This window comes from Balaenoptera physalus (assembly GCF_965194825.1).
Source record: "Balaenoptera physalus genome assembly, chromosome: 10".
Taxonomy (NCBI): domain Eukaryota; kingdom Metazoa; phylum Chordata; class Mammalia; order Artiodactyla; family Balaenopteridae; genus Balaenoptera; species Balaenoptera physalus.
The window spans coordinates 12,907,493-12,924,505 of NC_138889.1; the positions used below are offsets into that span (position 1 = coordinate 12,907,493).

Here is a 17,013-nt window from a genome sequence, read left to right on the forward strand (position 1 = left end):
GCTTGTACCCGTGGTGCCTCACCTCGGTGGTTCCCAAGCCTACGGGCCACTGGAAGTGAGCTTCAAAAATACAGATTTTCAGGCCTCATCCCTAGAGATTTGGAGACGATCAGACAGAGAAATTCAAGCTTTATAAAGCTCCCTGTGTGACTCTGGTATCAGCTGGCTTGGGAACGGCTGCCTTAGAGCAGTGGTTTTCAAATATCTTTTCATCTCTAAAATCTTACCCAGAAGTACAATATATAAGAGAAAAGCGGAGCTGGTCTGAATGAAGATGGGCTGAGGTCCCAGAGCTCTGGCTGCCCAGCCTCTTCACACCGCCCCTCCACGTCTCTGTAACCTTCCAGGAGCCCCCACGCTCGGGGAACCCTGTTTGAAAGCCACTACCTTGGGGCAGATAACTCTATGCTCAGATATTACATATATAGGATATTATATGTATATGTATATATAGGATGTATGATCAGACCTTTTGTACAGTTTCTTCTTGGTTAATCTTTTTGTTAATTCTTGATCCTAGGGGGCAGTGTGCATGTGTGTGTGTGTGTGTGTGTGTGTGTGTGTGTGTGTGTCTGGTAACCAAGCCCTAAGACCATTTGCAGGCCCCCGAGGTCCCCTGAGAGCCATGGCTTACTACACACAGGGGCTCAATCAAAGGGGGCAAGAGTGAACTGCAGGGCAGCGGAGCCAGGACTCAGGCAGACCGTTTTCTTTGAGCAGCCGCAGGCAGTGCGGCCAAGTGCACAGGGAGAGTGTCAGACGGCTCCTGTGCCTCGCCAGTCGACACTGACGACAGATACTTGACAGTGGCAATGCCTACAGGCCCAAGGGGGGGTGGGTGGCACCAGAGCGGCACAAGCAGCCGCAGCCTTTGAAGACGACGGGGTTGTAAGCAAGGCCTTTCCCTGTTTGGTTGGATCTCATGGGCCAGGGACGACTTCCTGAACTTGGCTTTGATCTCCGCTGGAAGAGGCACAGACTGAGTGATTCAATGCCTCTCGGGCAGGCTGGGAACTGCCCCGGGGTTTGGAACCCTGCAGTTCCTCGGGGCTCCATCTTCTTCTTTTTTTTTTTAAATATAAATTTATTTATTTATTTATTTTTGGCTGTGTTGGGTCTTCATTTCTGTGCGAGGGCTTTCTCCAGTTCCGGCGAGCGGGCGCCACTCTTCATCGTGGTGCGCGGACCTCTCACTGTCACGGCCTCTCCCGTTGCGGAGCACAGGCTCCAGACGCGCAGGCTCAGTAGTTGTGGCTCACGGGCTTAGTTGCTCCGCGGCATGTGGGATCTTCCCAGACCAGGGCTCAAACCCGTGTCCCCTGCATTGGCAGGCGGACTCTCAACCACTGCGCCACCAGGGAAGCCCCCGGGGCTCCATCTTCTAACTGGAGGGTGCACAGTCTCCCCTCAAGCACTGAATAGACGTGCTCTTGGGGAAGACCCCACCCCACAGAGGTGGAATGTTCACTACAGAATCATCTGGCCCCGCCTCCGTGGCCCCGAGGCAGAGGAGACCGCTGGACCAGAGCCACTGGCAGCCCTTTAGAAGCTCACCCTGAGCGGGTATCAGCTCCTCCAGGGTGGTGAGCTGAGCACTGAGTGGGAATCGGGGTCTGAGGGAATGACCCGGAGCCACAAGAGCTTGTTCTGCTTCTGGGTAGTCAGTTGGCTCTCCTGAAGCCCAGGCTGGTCCAACTTAGCCTCAGAGAGAAACAGCCCTCTCTGTGCATCTTCCTGGGATGCTCCTCGGCTTCTTCCGTCGGCCCAGGGACAGTCTCTGGTTTCTGGGGGCGGGGGCAGGGGTGCTGGTTCTCCCCAACCCCTGATCTGGACCATTTGTCTCAGCTCAGCACTACTTGCCAGGGCTTCTCTCTGTCCTGCCCTCCTGCTGTCAGCCATCCTCCGCAGTCCCCATTCAACAAGGCAGCTGTGTTTTCACAGACAGACTCGGGCTAGGGAAGGGCCAGGCCCTCTGCAGAGGAGGCCTTCTCCCTCGCCTGTGTCACCAAGGCCTCCAGCCCCCCACTCCAGATTTGCAGGCTCTGCTTCTCGTCATTCAGCACTTTGTGGCAGATCCTGGCAAGGACGGATGCCAGGGCTGCCAAAGCCTCGGTACTTAATCAGAGTGATCTTCCTGCCACCTTCCTCCCTTCCTCTCTCTCCCAAATCTCCTACACAAGCAGGTGGGCTGGAGACTGGGGAACGAGAGGGGTAAGAGGCAGGGGCGCAGAAGCAAATTTGGACAAGCTCGCCTGTCTTCTTTGTGCATAGTAGGGGATGTGGGCAGAGATGGATGGATGGGCAGTGCCAGGTCAACAGCTGGGCAGAGTGGTTCAGGTCCTGAGTCCCTCTCCCGTCCCTCTGGTTTGGCACCAAGGGCTTCTCAACCCACCCTTCTCCGGCTCCCCACCCCCTCCCATGCAGTTCCCAGAGGTGGACACGAGGTGGCGCTGTGAGGACAGGGAAGGGGAGAGGAGAGTACCGAGCCACTAGGAAGAGGACACAGCTGACGGCCAGATAGGCTAGAAGCATGAAGAGCCAGACGCCAGGAGAAAAAGGGTCCAGGAAGGAGAAATAGCCGGGTCTGCGGCCCTGGAAATGGAAATAAAAACAAGATTCACCGTCTACATTCAGTCAGCATGGCCCTTGGGAAGGGCAGGGCAGGGCAGAGGGGATGGTGACCTGGGTCTGGCCCCAGATTGCATTGCCTTGGGTTATGGGTGATTGGTTTAAATGACACAGGTCTGAAGGTGTAGAGGGGGCTGCTCTGAAACACTTACCCAGCCCTGATCTCAGCAGATGAAACAAAAGAACAGCCGGGGGGCCTCGTTACTTCCTAGGATGAAAGAGGCTCTGTGCTGGGCAAGCAGAACAGCCCTCAGTGCCTCTTATGTGCCGTCCCCACATCCTCCAGGGGCAGTGTGTTTGGGCTCTGAAGCACTTTTGAACTGTTGATGTCTGCGGTGGTGGATGGAACGCTAGCCCCCCACTCAGACACTCACCTCTTTCTCGTGAGGATGCTAATATGACAGGCACCCTTGGTTTTTTTGTTTGCAGGCTGATCTCACGCACAGTGAGACCTTCTCAAACCGGTGCTGTGAGGCCCAGATTCTTATTTTCTTTGTATTAGGGAAGAAATCAAAGCCCAGGGCACTCGAGAGATGTGTCCAAGGTTATACGGCTAATCAGTGGAAGAGCTGGGACTCAAATGCACGCTTCCTGACACAAAGCCCAGGGCTCGTACCATGATGCTGTGGGAAAACATGTTTGTCCCCAGCACAGGGACATGCTTGACTAGTGTCATGGGAGCCAAAGGATGGAGCCAGGAACAGAGAGCTGAGGACCAAGCAAGCTCCAGGGCATTTTCTGTAGGAAAGTGAGATAGAATGAGAAGGAAGGAGTTCCAGAACCTGCTCCCAGTCTTCAGCTGTGTGGTCTCGGGCAAGTGCACACCCCCTTCAGCCTCCGTTGGAGCTGGACTAGATCAAAGGTGACACCCTGGTGACCTGCAGACCACAGACAACTTGTTTGTTTACCTGCAGTGCTTACCCATTTTGATTAATTGCCAACATTAAATGATTGGGAGATTTCACATAAAAATCCAGATTTCTGGCTTAAAAAATGGGTGATCTGGCAACACTGGGCCTAATTCTCAACCAGCTGGAGCTGAGTGGCAGCTGCCCACTCAAGACAGGGCCCCTCTCTGCAGCTCCCCGTGGCTGCCTTGGTCTTGCATCAGGCTTACTTCTTCCATTTACTATGAAACCACTGGACTAGATGCTCCTTAAAGACCATTCTAAATTGAAAATGATACGATTTTATGATTCCAGGAATCTAGGAAGTCCATGGATAGGGCAGAAAGTCAGTATTAAGCTCAGGGGTTCTACAAACATGTAAACTTTCAAGCTCAAGAGTATATGAGTCACGGCACAACCTACTGTAAATAACAAGGTATGTCACTTTTACACTGGGGTCCCCAGAAACACAAAGGGCAGCTGCCTATGCCAGTACTAATCTCAACTAGCTTTCTGGGCTTTCGTTATCCAAGGACAGCCGGACCATGGAGCCCACGTTAAGAAACTCTAGGTAACAATAGCTCTCCCAATGCAGCATCTAAGGAGCAGGGGAGACAACGCTGCATGGTCCCCTTGTATTCGAACAGCTCCAGTCGTGGGTGATTTTCAACTTCTCTTCTGGTGGGTTTTCCATCCCTTCCGAGCAAGCCAGTAGGCAAATTCCCAAAGCACTTGGGAGTACAGTTTTTACACTCCCATTTGCGGATACAGTCCGGAGGGTACAGAGCAAAGAAGTCAAAGCTTATCCTCTGCCAATGGGGCACCTGTTCTTGGGCCCTTCATCAGTGTGACAGTGACCCCTTGGGTGGTCTGTCTGAAACTGGTTTTCTCTCCCAATAAGGCTGAGACCAGGGAACCGCCCTTTGATACCAATTGCAAGTACTCTGCCTCATGTGCGTTCATGCTTGAGCTGCACAGAACACTCAGGTGATTGACTGGGAAAATAAAACAACTTGAGGGACAAAGCCCAGTAACCAAGGGAACAGGAGAGAAATGGGGAGTAGGCCATTTAAGTATGTCTGGTCCTATCACTATGTAAATTCTCTAACAGGAAGAGGGACTCAAGAGAAGCAGAATGAGAGTCCCCAGTTAGTCATTCTTGTGTCCATCACGGGCTACCCATGTCTTTGTCTACATCCTAAGAGCCAGTGGCAGACAAAGGAAGACATAGAGTGAGTCCAGAAGGGGAATGAAGGCACTCATGATGCGTATACACTTTCTGCAGCAGAAATCACTAGCATGGGCCACTCCTGGGGTCCTTCTATCCCCCAGAGCTTCTCTGGGCAAACGTACATGAATTCTACGCCTGTCGCTCATGACTATTTCACTTTGTGTCTCCCAGTTGAGAGATATCCAAGAGAAAAAAATCTTTCATTGTAGCTTTCTGAATCTGAAACCCCATTAGATGCTCGATGTCAGAAATCTATACCTGATTATATCACAATGAGTGAAATTGAGGAAAATGACAGCACTATTTAAAGCTGCCATATTTGGTTATGGGTGATAAGAAATGATGCACAGCCATGGGAAAAATTCCTGCAGACTCAAGTTATAAAACATAGAACATCACACAAACAAGGATCAAGACATAAACAGAGCTCCATTGGAAACAAACGTATCAGTCACGTTGGCAAGGCAACATCTGATTCCACTTGTGATTGACTGACGCCAACCAGAAGAGCAAGGAATGGTCAGTCATTTGAGATTTGGGTCTGGGCTCGCGCAGCCTAGGCTTGGGCTGAGCCCAAGCTGTTTTTATGATGCCAAAGAGAAGTATGTTACTTGTAAGGCTCTGAACGCCTACCTTTTTTTTTTTTTTCTATGCAGATGCTTTTCATTGCTTCCTTCCTCAAAGACATCTGAGTACTGGTGCTTGGGGCAAATCAGGTGTCACATGCCACAGGCATTTCTTCCTAGTAATAGATTTTCCTTAACCCAAAGGATATATGATGGTGATGCTTTTCTTCTGAAGAACTCAAAATGCTTCACTACGTTCTCTTGATTTCAGTACCCAGTTCTCCATATTGACAGATGGAAGAACTGCGACCCACGGAGATTAAGTGCCTTGTTCAAATCACTGGTGATGGCTTCAATTTCTCTGGTGCTCGTTCGTCAAACTGTGCCATAGGGATGCCATGCTCTCCTTCTTTCAAATGGCAGCTGTACCACGTCTCCCTCTCCTTTTTATCTTTGCAATTTGCTCCAATAAACTCCTTAATTAATCCCACGCCTTCTACCCAATACCAACAGAATCCCAACCTACTCAGTCTCACCCCCTTAAAGTACTCTAAACATCATTTACTTACACCCATCATCATTTATGGTGACTCTGTTGCATTTATAGGCATTTGTATTGATTTATACATGTCTCTGTTGACTACAGGTTGGGCTGGTTCCTTCTGGCGAATACAACCACTTTGAAGGTAGATAATTGGTTATATATATAGTCTCTGCCCCAAATGTCTACGACAGATCAAGTCCTGCAGATGGGGTGGAAAATTAGATGGCACCAAAATGAAAACTGGTTCCTTGACTTTTGTACTGTGCTTCAGACTGACCGCATCAGAGACAGCATCATTGATGCCATCTGATGGTGAAAGAGACTGGGCTGGTCACCAAATGGTCACAATCCCTGCATGGTGAGGCCCTTTGAATGTTAGCAGTGGAGCTGTACATGGAGCTATGAAGTGGTACTAATCTCCCCTTGCCCGTTGAAAATTCCTCTAATCCATAAAGAAAATCTGTGAACTCACTGATACTTCATTCTCTATGTACTAGAAGAAATGACATTATAGTAAGGAAGTAATTGCTTTCCCAGAGTCTGGAGCCAAATGCATAAGGACACCAGAGCCACGTAATGCAGGGCAGGCAGTGAATTAAAACACAGACTCTGGAGTGAGCCTGCCCAGGATTGAATCCTGGTTGTACCACGTATAATTATGTGTCCCTGTGCAAGTTACTTAACCTCTCTGGGTCTCCATTTCCTCTTTTGTAACATGGGGGTAGTAATAAAACCTACCTCCTGGGTTGTTTTAACACACAGTAAGTGCTATATAAGTGTTTGCTCCCCCTCTGCCTAATGGTAGCCATGAGTGAAGGGGGTGTAGGGAGATGGTATATGACAAAAGAGGGAACTTCCTTTTATATTGATTCTCCCTCAATGGACAAGAATTACTATTTTCTGTCCTATAGGAGCACATGCTAAAGATGCTTGGAGGGAGAATGCCATCTGGCCACAGTCGCTTTCCATAACTCCTGGAGTTTCTATGGGTTATAATACATGAATCATGATGGTTCCCCCAGGGCTCTCCAGGGGAGCGATTAGGATAATACCAGGCTCTCTTCTGGAAGGCTGGCCCTTAGATGCCGGTGATTGCAATCTTTGGAACTCAGTTCCACCTCAGCCTTCCCAAAAGAGTCAAGACAGAGTGGCTCAGGTGTGCAGCAGGTTCTCCTGTGTCTGTGTAAGGGCTGTGTGCCCTCATCACCATTTCCTACACACAAACCAGTGATATCAACTCTCTTCCTTCCCTGAATCCGCTCCCTCTCCAGCAGAGCCAATGACAAAGGCTCATCCTGTCCCCCATGTAGTTTTGCCAGTCTTTAGAACTAAATGGCCATTCATAGAGAGGTTTCTTTCCACACCCAATTGTCATCAATAGTCAATAAAACACTCTTTAGGGCTAAAGAAAGAGATAAGAGAGACAGTCTCCATGACTCTTTCTGGAAGCAGCAGAAGGAAGAGATTTCTTCTTGGCCTGTGCCAGGAACCCATGGATAACCTCCCTCAGTGTGTCTGCAGTGGATTGTCTTGATGATATTTTGGTTTAGCACGCACTTCTCACATCTGACTCCAAGAGTAAAAAAGAAGTAAGCAATTAATTCCTCTTCACTTAAAACACCCAGATGGGTTTGTTGCCTATGTAACCCAGATGCTGGCATAGCTATTTTCACTTTGCTGATTGGAAATCTGGCATGAGAAGACCTAAGTTCTAAACCTGACCCTGACCTTGACTTGCTGAGTGATCCTAGGTGAGCCACTCAGCTTCTCTGGTGCTGTTTTCTTCTTCCAGAAAATGGGACACCACAATCAACATGAAGGGGGGGATGTGAGAACTACTAAAGTAATGTTGATAAAATCCTTGAACTTCTTGAGAGAGGAGCACTCAATAAATAACCAATATTAACATGATTATACATTCAGGGAACCATATTTCCATTATATGGGCTATCATGTTACTTAGCTTTAAGGAATAGAACTTTATTCATTTTCTGTTTTCTTATAACAGAGTATTATTAAGCAGTATTAGAAATGATTCACTGGTTTACTTAGCTTTGTTCTCCATTTTCCTAGACAGTCTTTCTGAGATGAAACAGACCTTCTTGAAAAACAACTAATACATCCAGCAAAAATGCCAGGCATTAATTTAATGTTGACCTTTATTTCTTGCTCACTTTTTAATCACTGTCTGCTTTTTTTCTTTTCTTTCCGTTTTTTGTTTGTTTGTTTGTTTGTTTTACTTTTGTTTAGAGAGAAGACTCTAGCCAAGAGTTAAGAAGAGAAAAAGAACAGAGTGTGAAACTTTCACATTTGCTATTCAAAGGTGGAGCAGGACATTGGAGGGGAAAATAGTAAACTCACATTTTCAAGGGAGCCTTAGATGTTCTGGCTGGCTTAGGACACTATATGGGATCAGAGATAGTATCCTCTGATTAGAAGGGATCTTGAAAGATCACCTAACACATGACCTTGACACAGAGAAATATACCTACTGTACCATAAAGATAGATAATTGGAAATGTATGGACTTGGAGATCGAAAACCTGGGTTCCATGCCACCCCACCATTGCACTCTCTTTCCCCTTTCCACTGCACCACTAGCCACGACTGGCCTCAGAATCCTTCTGTGCAAAATAGGAATCCTACTACCTGCCTCGGGGGATTGCTGTACTAAACCGGAGACTGTATGTGAAAGTGCTTCATGAATAAAGAGGTGCCAGATGATGTTAGTCAACATACAAATATCCTGGACAGACACCCAACCTCCTTGAATATATGGACACTGAATTTTCTAAACTTGATTATCCATTTGGGGGCTATATGTGCCAATGTCAAATCCCAGGTTGGTTTCTGGCATGCTCTGATAAGGCTTTGCTTCAGCAGTCAGTGTGTGCTTGAGGCATACAAACTTACTTTAATATTAATCTGAGCAAAAACATCATTAGGGAAATTGCTGCTGCAGAAAAAAAGAGAGAGAGAAAACTACATGATATACTCTAATATCAAATGTGAATGGTTTTGTTTTTCTATGCTCTTTTCTCTTCCATTCACAGATATTTGGGAGCTTACAGTATGCATCAATTCTATAGAACGCTGGACTGCAAAATGCATCAATTCTATAAAACCCTGAACTGCAAAATGCCCTTGGGGTTACACTGCTATGCTAAATACTGAACTTCTCAATAAGAAGAAATGAGCTAATATGCCAAGGAAATCAAGAGAGTCTTGAACTTCAGATGTCCAGTCGTTTGACTCCTATCTTTGCAGTACCTGGGGACACCCCAGATTCTAAAGGCTGAATCCTCCATGTATGGCCTGGAAGCTCATCTGGCCCCAGCCAGGGGTTCCCAAGCCTTCTCAGGTCGGTGCTATGCTGTCTGTGGTATGTGCAGGCATCAGGGAGGGAGGGAGCCATGGGTTCAGGTGGCCGCCATGACCAGTCCTGAGCACAAGATGGGTCTGAGCTGCCCCAACATCTGCCTCCCCTCACTTTTTGTTCTCAAGGCCAACAGGGTAAAGGCCAGAAAGTAAAAAGAAATCTAATTGGGTCACTCATCCTGCTGCCTGGAATACTGGGTCTCCTGGCAGAAGCCAGGCTCCTGGGGGTCAGTGCTGCTCGACCGTGAGCCACCAAGGGAAGTGGTGGTCACTGCCTGCAGAATCACAGGTCCGTCCTTCCCTCCCCCCTTCCTTTCTTCCCTCTGTACTTATCAAGTAAATATCGCATGTTTAGGATGAGACATTTTCCATACCAAAAATCATATCATAAAAATTTATGGTTTAATACCATACAATATCACTTATATGTGGACTCTAAAATGTGACACAAATGGACTTACCGACAAAACAGAAACAGACTCACAGACATAGAGAACAGACTTCCGGTTGCCAAGGGGAGGGGGGGCGGGGGAGGGTTGGATTGGGAGTTTGGGATTAGCAGATGCCAACTATTATATATAGAATCGATCAACAACAAAGTCCTACTGTATAGCACAGGGAACTATATTTAGTATCCTGTAATAAACCATAATGGAAAAGAATATGAAAAAGAATATATATGTACATATGCAAAACTGAATCACTTTGCTGCACACCAGAAACTAACACAACATTGTAAATCAACTATAGTTCAATTTAAAAAAATGTATGGTCTGGCAAGAGGGTACCTTCTCCCCAGTGTATCTCCCACTAGGATCTACTTAGGGAGAGAGAGATAAAGAGTAATATAACGCAGCATATAAATGTTGTTATAGAGGTACAGGCAGAGGGCAGCAGCTCAGAGAAAGAAGCAATCAGCTCCATCTAGGGGAGTCACATTTGACAAGTGCCATTTGAGCTGGGTATTAAAGGCCAGGGAAGACCTTGTTAGACAGTTGAGGGACAAGAAGATGAGCATGAATCTAGATAAGAAGACAGGAAGAGGCTGACATGATGGGAAAAGGAGTAAGCAGTACAGGATGAAGGTGCCTGCAGCAAAGAGATGGAAGTGGAACAGGAGAGATCGGCTTTCATTCTCCATGCTAAGAAGGTTGGACTTTTTCTCATAAGTGATGCGCAGCCAGTGAATGATTTTAAGCCGGAAGCTGATATGATTACATTTGTGAAAAAAATAAAAATAAATAAATAAAATAAAACAACTCTCAGGCTGCAGGATGGATTGAGGACAGATGACAGTGGGGAGAAATTCACATACATTTATGAAATGTAATAACTGGGGGAAGGGATAAATTAGGAATTTGGGATTAATAGATACACACTACTATATAAAAAATAGATAAATAACAAGGACCTACTGTATAGCACAAGGAACTATATTCAACATCTCAATATATTCAATTACTATATTGAATTACATATATAATTCAATACATATATTCAATTACATATATAATTCAATTACATATATATTCAATTACATATATAATTGAATCACTTCACTGTACACCTGAAACATTATAAACCGACTATACTTCAATAAAAAATGTAATAACTAACACTTTATTGTGCACATGTCAGGCGCTGTTATAAGTGCATTACATATGTATCCTCATTAAATGTGCATGACAACCCATTTTTACAGATGAATAAGCTGAGACACATGTGCCCTGCAGCCAGTGAGTGTCAGATCTGGGAATAAACCCATGCAGTCTGGCTCCAGAGTCCATGATTTTCACTCTACTGCTTCTTGGTGAATGCTTACAATAACAGTGGCCCTTTGATGGGGATACAGTAATGGATAAGAAACACCTGCCCTCAAGGAGGATAGAGGCCACTGGAATGGCAGCAGTTGAGGTTAGAGATGAGGAGAGCCTGAACCAAGGCAGATTAAGCGGAGACAGAGAGTATATCTGAGGACTATTTAGGACGTGAGTGGACCAACTGACCATGTGAGGAAAGAGGAGTGATGGACAGCTCAGGTGGCTGGATGGAGATGGCGTTACCTGAGATGGGGCAGAGGAGGGGAGGGAGGAATATACCGAATGAAGTTCGTGTCACTGTTTTTGAGGTGCCTCTGAGATATCCAGGTGGGGACGTCTTAGTAATGTGTTTAAAATATGCTTCTGGAATTTAGGGGAGCAGTCAGGGTTAGATTTATAGATCTGGGAAAGAGTGAGATTATCCAGGCAGAGAGTTGGGAGAGTGAGAATAGAAAAGGGCCACGGACATTTAAGAGGCAAACAGAGACAGAGAGAGAGAGAGAGGAAGCAACAGAAATGGTGGAAGAGGCAATAATCAGAGAGGCAGGAGGAATAGCGGGAGAAAATGGTGACTTGGATGCTAGGAACAGAGAGAGTTTTAATAAGCGAGAGGGATCGACAGTAACAAATGCCAAAGCCAGAATCCTTAGTCAGCCTCTGAGTGGCAGGGAGTAGAGGTCAAAAGAGCAAAACATTCTTCTGATTTTGGCCCTGGAGATGCCTGGGCAAAAACAGGTTATGCCCCAAGGTTGGGAGGAAGGGAAATATCCCATAATCAACTTGTGATGATCCACATTCATGAAAGAACCTAGATAATCTGAGATTGCTGGAAATTCACAAATTATTTCTGGTTATCTTTAGGCTTCAGAGACATACCTGCCACCACTTGTTATCTTGGAAGGTTTTGAAGAATTTCTAACTAGGCATTTATACTTTGTGTTAATTATTTTTACTTTTGCACACAGGTTTGATTATCACCAGATGCTCACTTTTCAGTAACAATCACTCCTGACTCAGGTGACCTCAGACACAGAGCTAAGAGATTCTAGGTCATTATAGGTTACAAATGAAATTAAATGAACCATATTTTTGCTCACAGAGAACTATCAATCAGAGACAACTCACAAAATAATAAACACCCAGCATTCAACTTCAATTTTATCAACTAAACACTATTGTATCAGAGAGAGTTTCTCTGTGTAGTTTTAGATTTTGGCATTCATGGTGAACTCTGCCGGGCTACCCTTTGGTATTAGCTGTTCCTGCTGATGCCTCTTTTGTTTCAGATTCTGTGAAGTTCATCTCAGACTTGTTCTCACTGGATCTCCCCTGATTTAATTGATTCAGGATCGTTCTCTCCCCAGCTCACTCTTTGGTACTTTCTAAGCATTCTGCCTCATACACAGAATGCACTCAATAAATATTTGTTGAATAAATGCATAAACTGTCAGTTCTGCTTAGTGTGAGCTGCCCACGCCAGCACTCAATTTTTACTCAGCTTGGCCCCCTGTTAGAAATCAGGTCTGAGCAGCCGTGTGGCACACTAGTGTCTCAGTAAGGAGGTGGGGAGAGGGGAGGAATGCTGACCAGAGAGGGGAGCTGTGTGGGTTAGGTTCTCCAGAGAGACAGAGAGAACCAGGAGGGGGTGTGTGTGCGTGTGTGTGTGTGTGTGTGTGTGTGTGTGTGTGTGTGTGTGTATGTAAAGAGAGTTATTTCAAGGAATTGACTCATGTGATTGTAGGAGCTGGTAGGTCCCAAATCTGTAGGGCAGGAAACTCAGACAAGATTTCTACGTGATAGTCTTGATACAGAATTCCTTTTGCTTTGGGAAACCCATTTTTATTCTCAAGGCCTTTTAACTGATTGGATGAGGACCACCCATATTATCAAGGGTCATCTCCTTTCCTTAACATCAGCTGATTGTAGATGCTAATCGCATCTACAAAATACCCTCACAGTATCATCTAGACTAGGGGTTGACCAAACATCTGGGCATTAGAGCCTCGCTGAGCTGACACATAAAACTTCACATCCCAGAACTAATGCAGGGGAGCTCATACAGTTATAGGTTTGCAGGTGGTAGGAAACATTTGGCCAATGATCTAATTAAGATTGCCCAGAGGATCGGAGAATTGGAGTTTGGTTCTGGCCAGAGTTGATATTCAGGACAATCGTGTCCTGGGTGGTGACGGTAGCCTAGCAACAGATGTTCCCAGGGGGTGGAAACACTTGGGATGGCGTGCCTTCACCCATGTGGCTCCTCTTGGCCCATCGGGTCACGAGTGGAGCTCTAGCGCCGTTGGCCTTAATCAAGAAATCAAGGCCAGAGCCTTGTCACGTGGTCTGGCCACAGCAGAAAGGCTGTGTGTCTCCATTTCTTTTGGATCCTCCCTCAAGGCTCAGTTGGGTGGGGGGACACAGTGGGGCAGGCTCAAGAAACAGCACTGGCTGGAAAGCTGCCTCGGGGGTACCAACAGACGTAATGATGACAAGAACGTTGTCCCAAGAGTCAGGAGACCTGGATTCCAGGTCCAGCTCCAGAGGTGACCTTGGTCTCCTCATGTGTAAGATGGGAATTATAACATCTTCCTTCTTTCCTCAAAGAACAGCCCTTAGGACCAACTGAGAACAGGGGCACAGAGAGCCTCACTTACAAGTTATGCACAAGTTATGCACAGGTCACACAAGGCGGGTGGCAGCCTCGTGTCACAGAGAGAGCACAGGCTCTCACCACACCATCCTGGGTTTGAACTCTGCTCTTACATTAAGTGGTGTGTGGGCTTGGCCATGTTTTTAGAACTGATTGCCACTGTTTCCTCATTTCTAAAATAAGAACAAGTCGACTGTATTCATTCACGAGGGCTGCCATAACAGGGTACCACCGACTGGGGGGCTTAACACAATGGAAATGTATTGTCTCACAGCTCTGGAGCCTAGAAGTTCAAAATCAAGGTGTCAAGGACCATGCTCTCTCTGAAGGCTTTACGGGAGGGTCCTTCTTTGTCTTCTTCGAGCTTCTGGTGGCAGCTGGCAATCCGTGGCGTCTCTTGGCTTGTAGATGCATCACTCCAGTCTGCCTCCAAATTCACAAGGTCTTCTCCCCCGTACGCCTATGTCCAAATTTCCCACTTTTTATAACGACACCAGTCATTGGATTAGCCCTGCCCCGTTCCAGTATGACCTCACCTTAACTTGATTCTATCTGCAAAGACGCTGCTTCCAAATAAGGTCACATTCACAGGGCTGGGGGGGCGGTTAACACTTCAACACAGCTTTGGAGGGGACACAGTTCAATCCATAACAACAGCCCACATCACAGGGGCCTGAAGAGTATCTGGCACATACGGGGCGCTCAGTGAATGGGAGTTATTGTCATGGAAAGAAGGGGAGGAGGGATCAAAATCCCCCTTCACTCACAAGACAGACACAGCCGTCACAGCATTGACTGTGACCAAATCCTCCCATTTCTTTCTGTCTTAGCCTGGAGAGCTTGGGATTTTGAGGCTGTCTCTTCTTCCAGATGATTTGGCCTCTTTTTCCAAGTCGGCCAGGGGTCACGATGGACGCTGAGGTCCAGCCCAGAACCGGGCTCTTCGGAGCTGCCTGAGTGGGCTCTACAAGAAGACCTTCCTCCTGCAAAAATGGGCCACAGCTCCTGATGCCCTGGCAGCTGCCAGGCTGAGGCTGCAAATACAGATAATCCCCCTTCTCCAAGGCTGAGATCAGAAGCTGGAGGGTCACTTCCTCAGCAGGCATGTGGGGTGAGCTCTTGGGTCCTTCCCTGTTGGGCAGCCTTGTGGTGCCAGGTGCCGGAATACACCATGTTGGCATGACCTTGGACGCCTAAAGTGACTGGACCATTGGGGAAATCCATATAGTAGCTGTGTACTTAGAGCCAGTTTGGATGAGGGTATATCTCCCCTCTCCTGATGCTCCCCCCACCAGCCAGTAACTTGGACATCACGTCCATCCTCTGGTGCCCATGGGGGAGCTTTCTGAAACTCATTTTTATACTGACTCTAGCCACCTAATCAGAGAAGTCTTTTTTTGTAAGGAATGCAGAGGAGGGGACAGGCCAGGTATAAGTGACATTACATTATCTGCTCTTTATCCCCCAGTACAGATAATCAAGAGAGGGGGTCTGCATTGCCTCACCAGATGCAATGCTCAGAGTGAACAGAGGTGGACCTGACAGTTGCTGAAGGCCTTGAGAAGTCCGGGGTGACTTATCTGGGCTGGGGACCCACCCCCTAGGAGGAAGCAGAGTGACCCATGGGGCCGATCACCAACACACTACGAACCAAGGGTTGAATGATCATTCTTGGCCCTCCCTATTCAGTGAGGCAGAAGCAGTTTTTACTGGAAAGCCCACAAGTGTGACTTTTCCTTCCTCCTGTTTGCAAGTCCTTGCAGCTGATGGGGGAAAAAATAGCCCAGCACATTTGCATTTAAGTCTTGAAATCTAAATATTTCTGTGAGTCATTCATTATTACCATATAACTCAGTGTTTGCATGCAAATAACTTTAATGCCATAAATGCGTATAAAATAAATCTCTTACCATATGAACTCGGTAAAGAATGCTAATTCCCAGAGTCATGAATGGCTTTGAGAAATCAATCACCTTCTCCCGTTCAGCCGTAATGGTGAGGCCTGCCACGGCCAGATCTGCTTTCTGAAAGGAACAGACAGAGATCATCAGAGGGTTGGCCACATGAGATGGGGGCACAGGGACTTGTGACCAGAGGCCGTCACTAATGGGGAGATGTTTCTCTGGTCTGGCTTCTCTGCTTGGGGACTGACCCTAAGTAGCCAGAGGTCTGAACGATCACTCGTGAAAAGACATGGATATTGAAGCCGTAACTCATGCTCATTTGAGGTTAGACCCCTTTAAATATATAAATTAGTATGAAAAAGGGGGATCACTACTGACTGTTCAGACAGACTCGAAATGCCCTAGGCGAGGGAGAACTGGCAGATAGAACTTCTGGATACTCAATACTGAGTAATTTTTTATTCAGCTGATTCACTTGTTGAACAACAAAACTTCACAGAGTCCCTCTGCTGTGTGCACTTTGGTGAGGGAGTTACAACGAAAGATAAAAATGATGGCACCCTGGAAATTAGAGGCAATCTAATGCAACCCCAGGAAATAAAGGCCAAGAAATTGAGCAAGGGGCCCAACATCACAAACCTTGTCCTTGTCAGAGGTAGGACCTCACCTCAGGCTTCCTGGACCACTGGCCTTATGTTTCAGTCAAGGTTAAAATCCAGGTGCCACAGCAGAACTCAAAGAAGGGTCTCTGGTCCCTTTCATGCAAAATCACCAGATGTTTCCTTCTTTTCTCTTTGCCCCTGCCGTGTACCTCCAGTGCCCACACCTGATGGAAGTCTGGCCTGAATTAAGGTTTCCTGGGAAAGGAGATGCTGTCAGCTTCCTCAGTACACCTCTCTGTCAGGAAGTTCTTCCTTGTGTTTAATTTCAATCCACACTGTTGCAAAGCAAGCTTACTACCTATTGGCCTGCTCCCCTATACATGGAGCGGCGGGAAAGGCCCAGAGCTGGCGTTCAGTTCTGGCCATACTCTGCCCTAACTAGCTAACTAGCATAGGCTAGTCATTTCACTTCTATTGGCTTCCTTAATCTCATCTGTAAACCAAGGATGTGGGGTTTAGACAGTGCCAGAATCCTTCCCAGCAACTCTCTGCAAGTGATTCTCAAAATGTGGTCTAGGACCACCAGCATCAGAATCACCTTATTCTTATTAAAGAATAAGAATATTAAAGAATAAAGGGCTTATTGAAACGTGAATTCCTGAGTCTCATCTCAGACCCCCTGGATCACACTCTGGTCGTGGGGCCCAGGAATCTGCATTTGTGGCAAGTTGCCCAGGTGATTCTGACTTATACTGATATTTAAGAACCATGTTTTATAACCTAGGCATGTATCTCAGACTGGT

The 17,013-nt window shown here is 46.7% G+C and overlaps 1 protein-coding gene across 6 annotated transcripts in view; it reads right to left on the bottom strand.

The window, feature by feature from the left end:
- Window positions 1-17,013, bottom strand: part of GRIK4 (glutamate ionotropic receptor kainate type subunit 4) — a 448,540-nt gene that overhangs the window by 33,572 nt on the left and 397,955 nt on the right. For all 6 annotated transcript variants that reach the window (XM_082410870.1, XM_082410869.1, XM_082410872.1 and 3 more), the window contains 2 exons: window positions 15,615-15,728; window positions 2,483-2,592 (listed from right to left, as the gene is read on the bottom strand). In XM_082410870.1, the coding sequence (XP_082266996.1) occupies window positions 2,483-2,592; window positions 15,615-15,728 (224 nt within the window). The remainder of the gene's footprint in view (window positions 1-2,482; window positions 2,593-15,614; window positions 15,729-17,013) is intronic.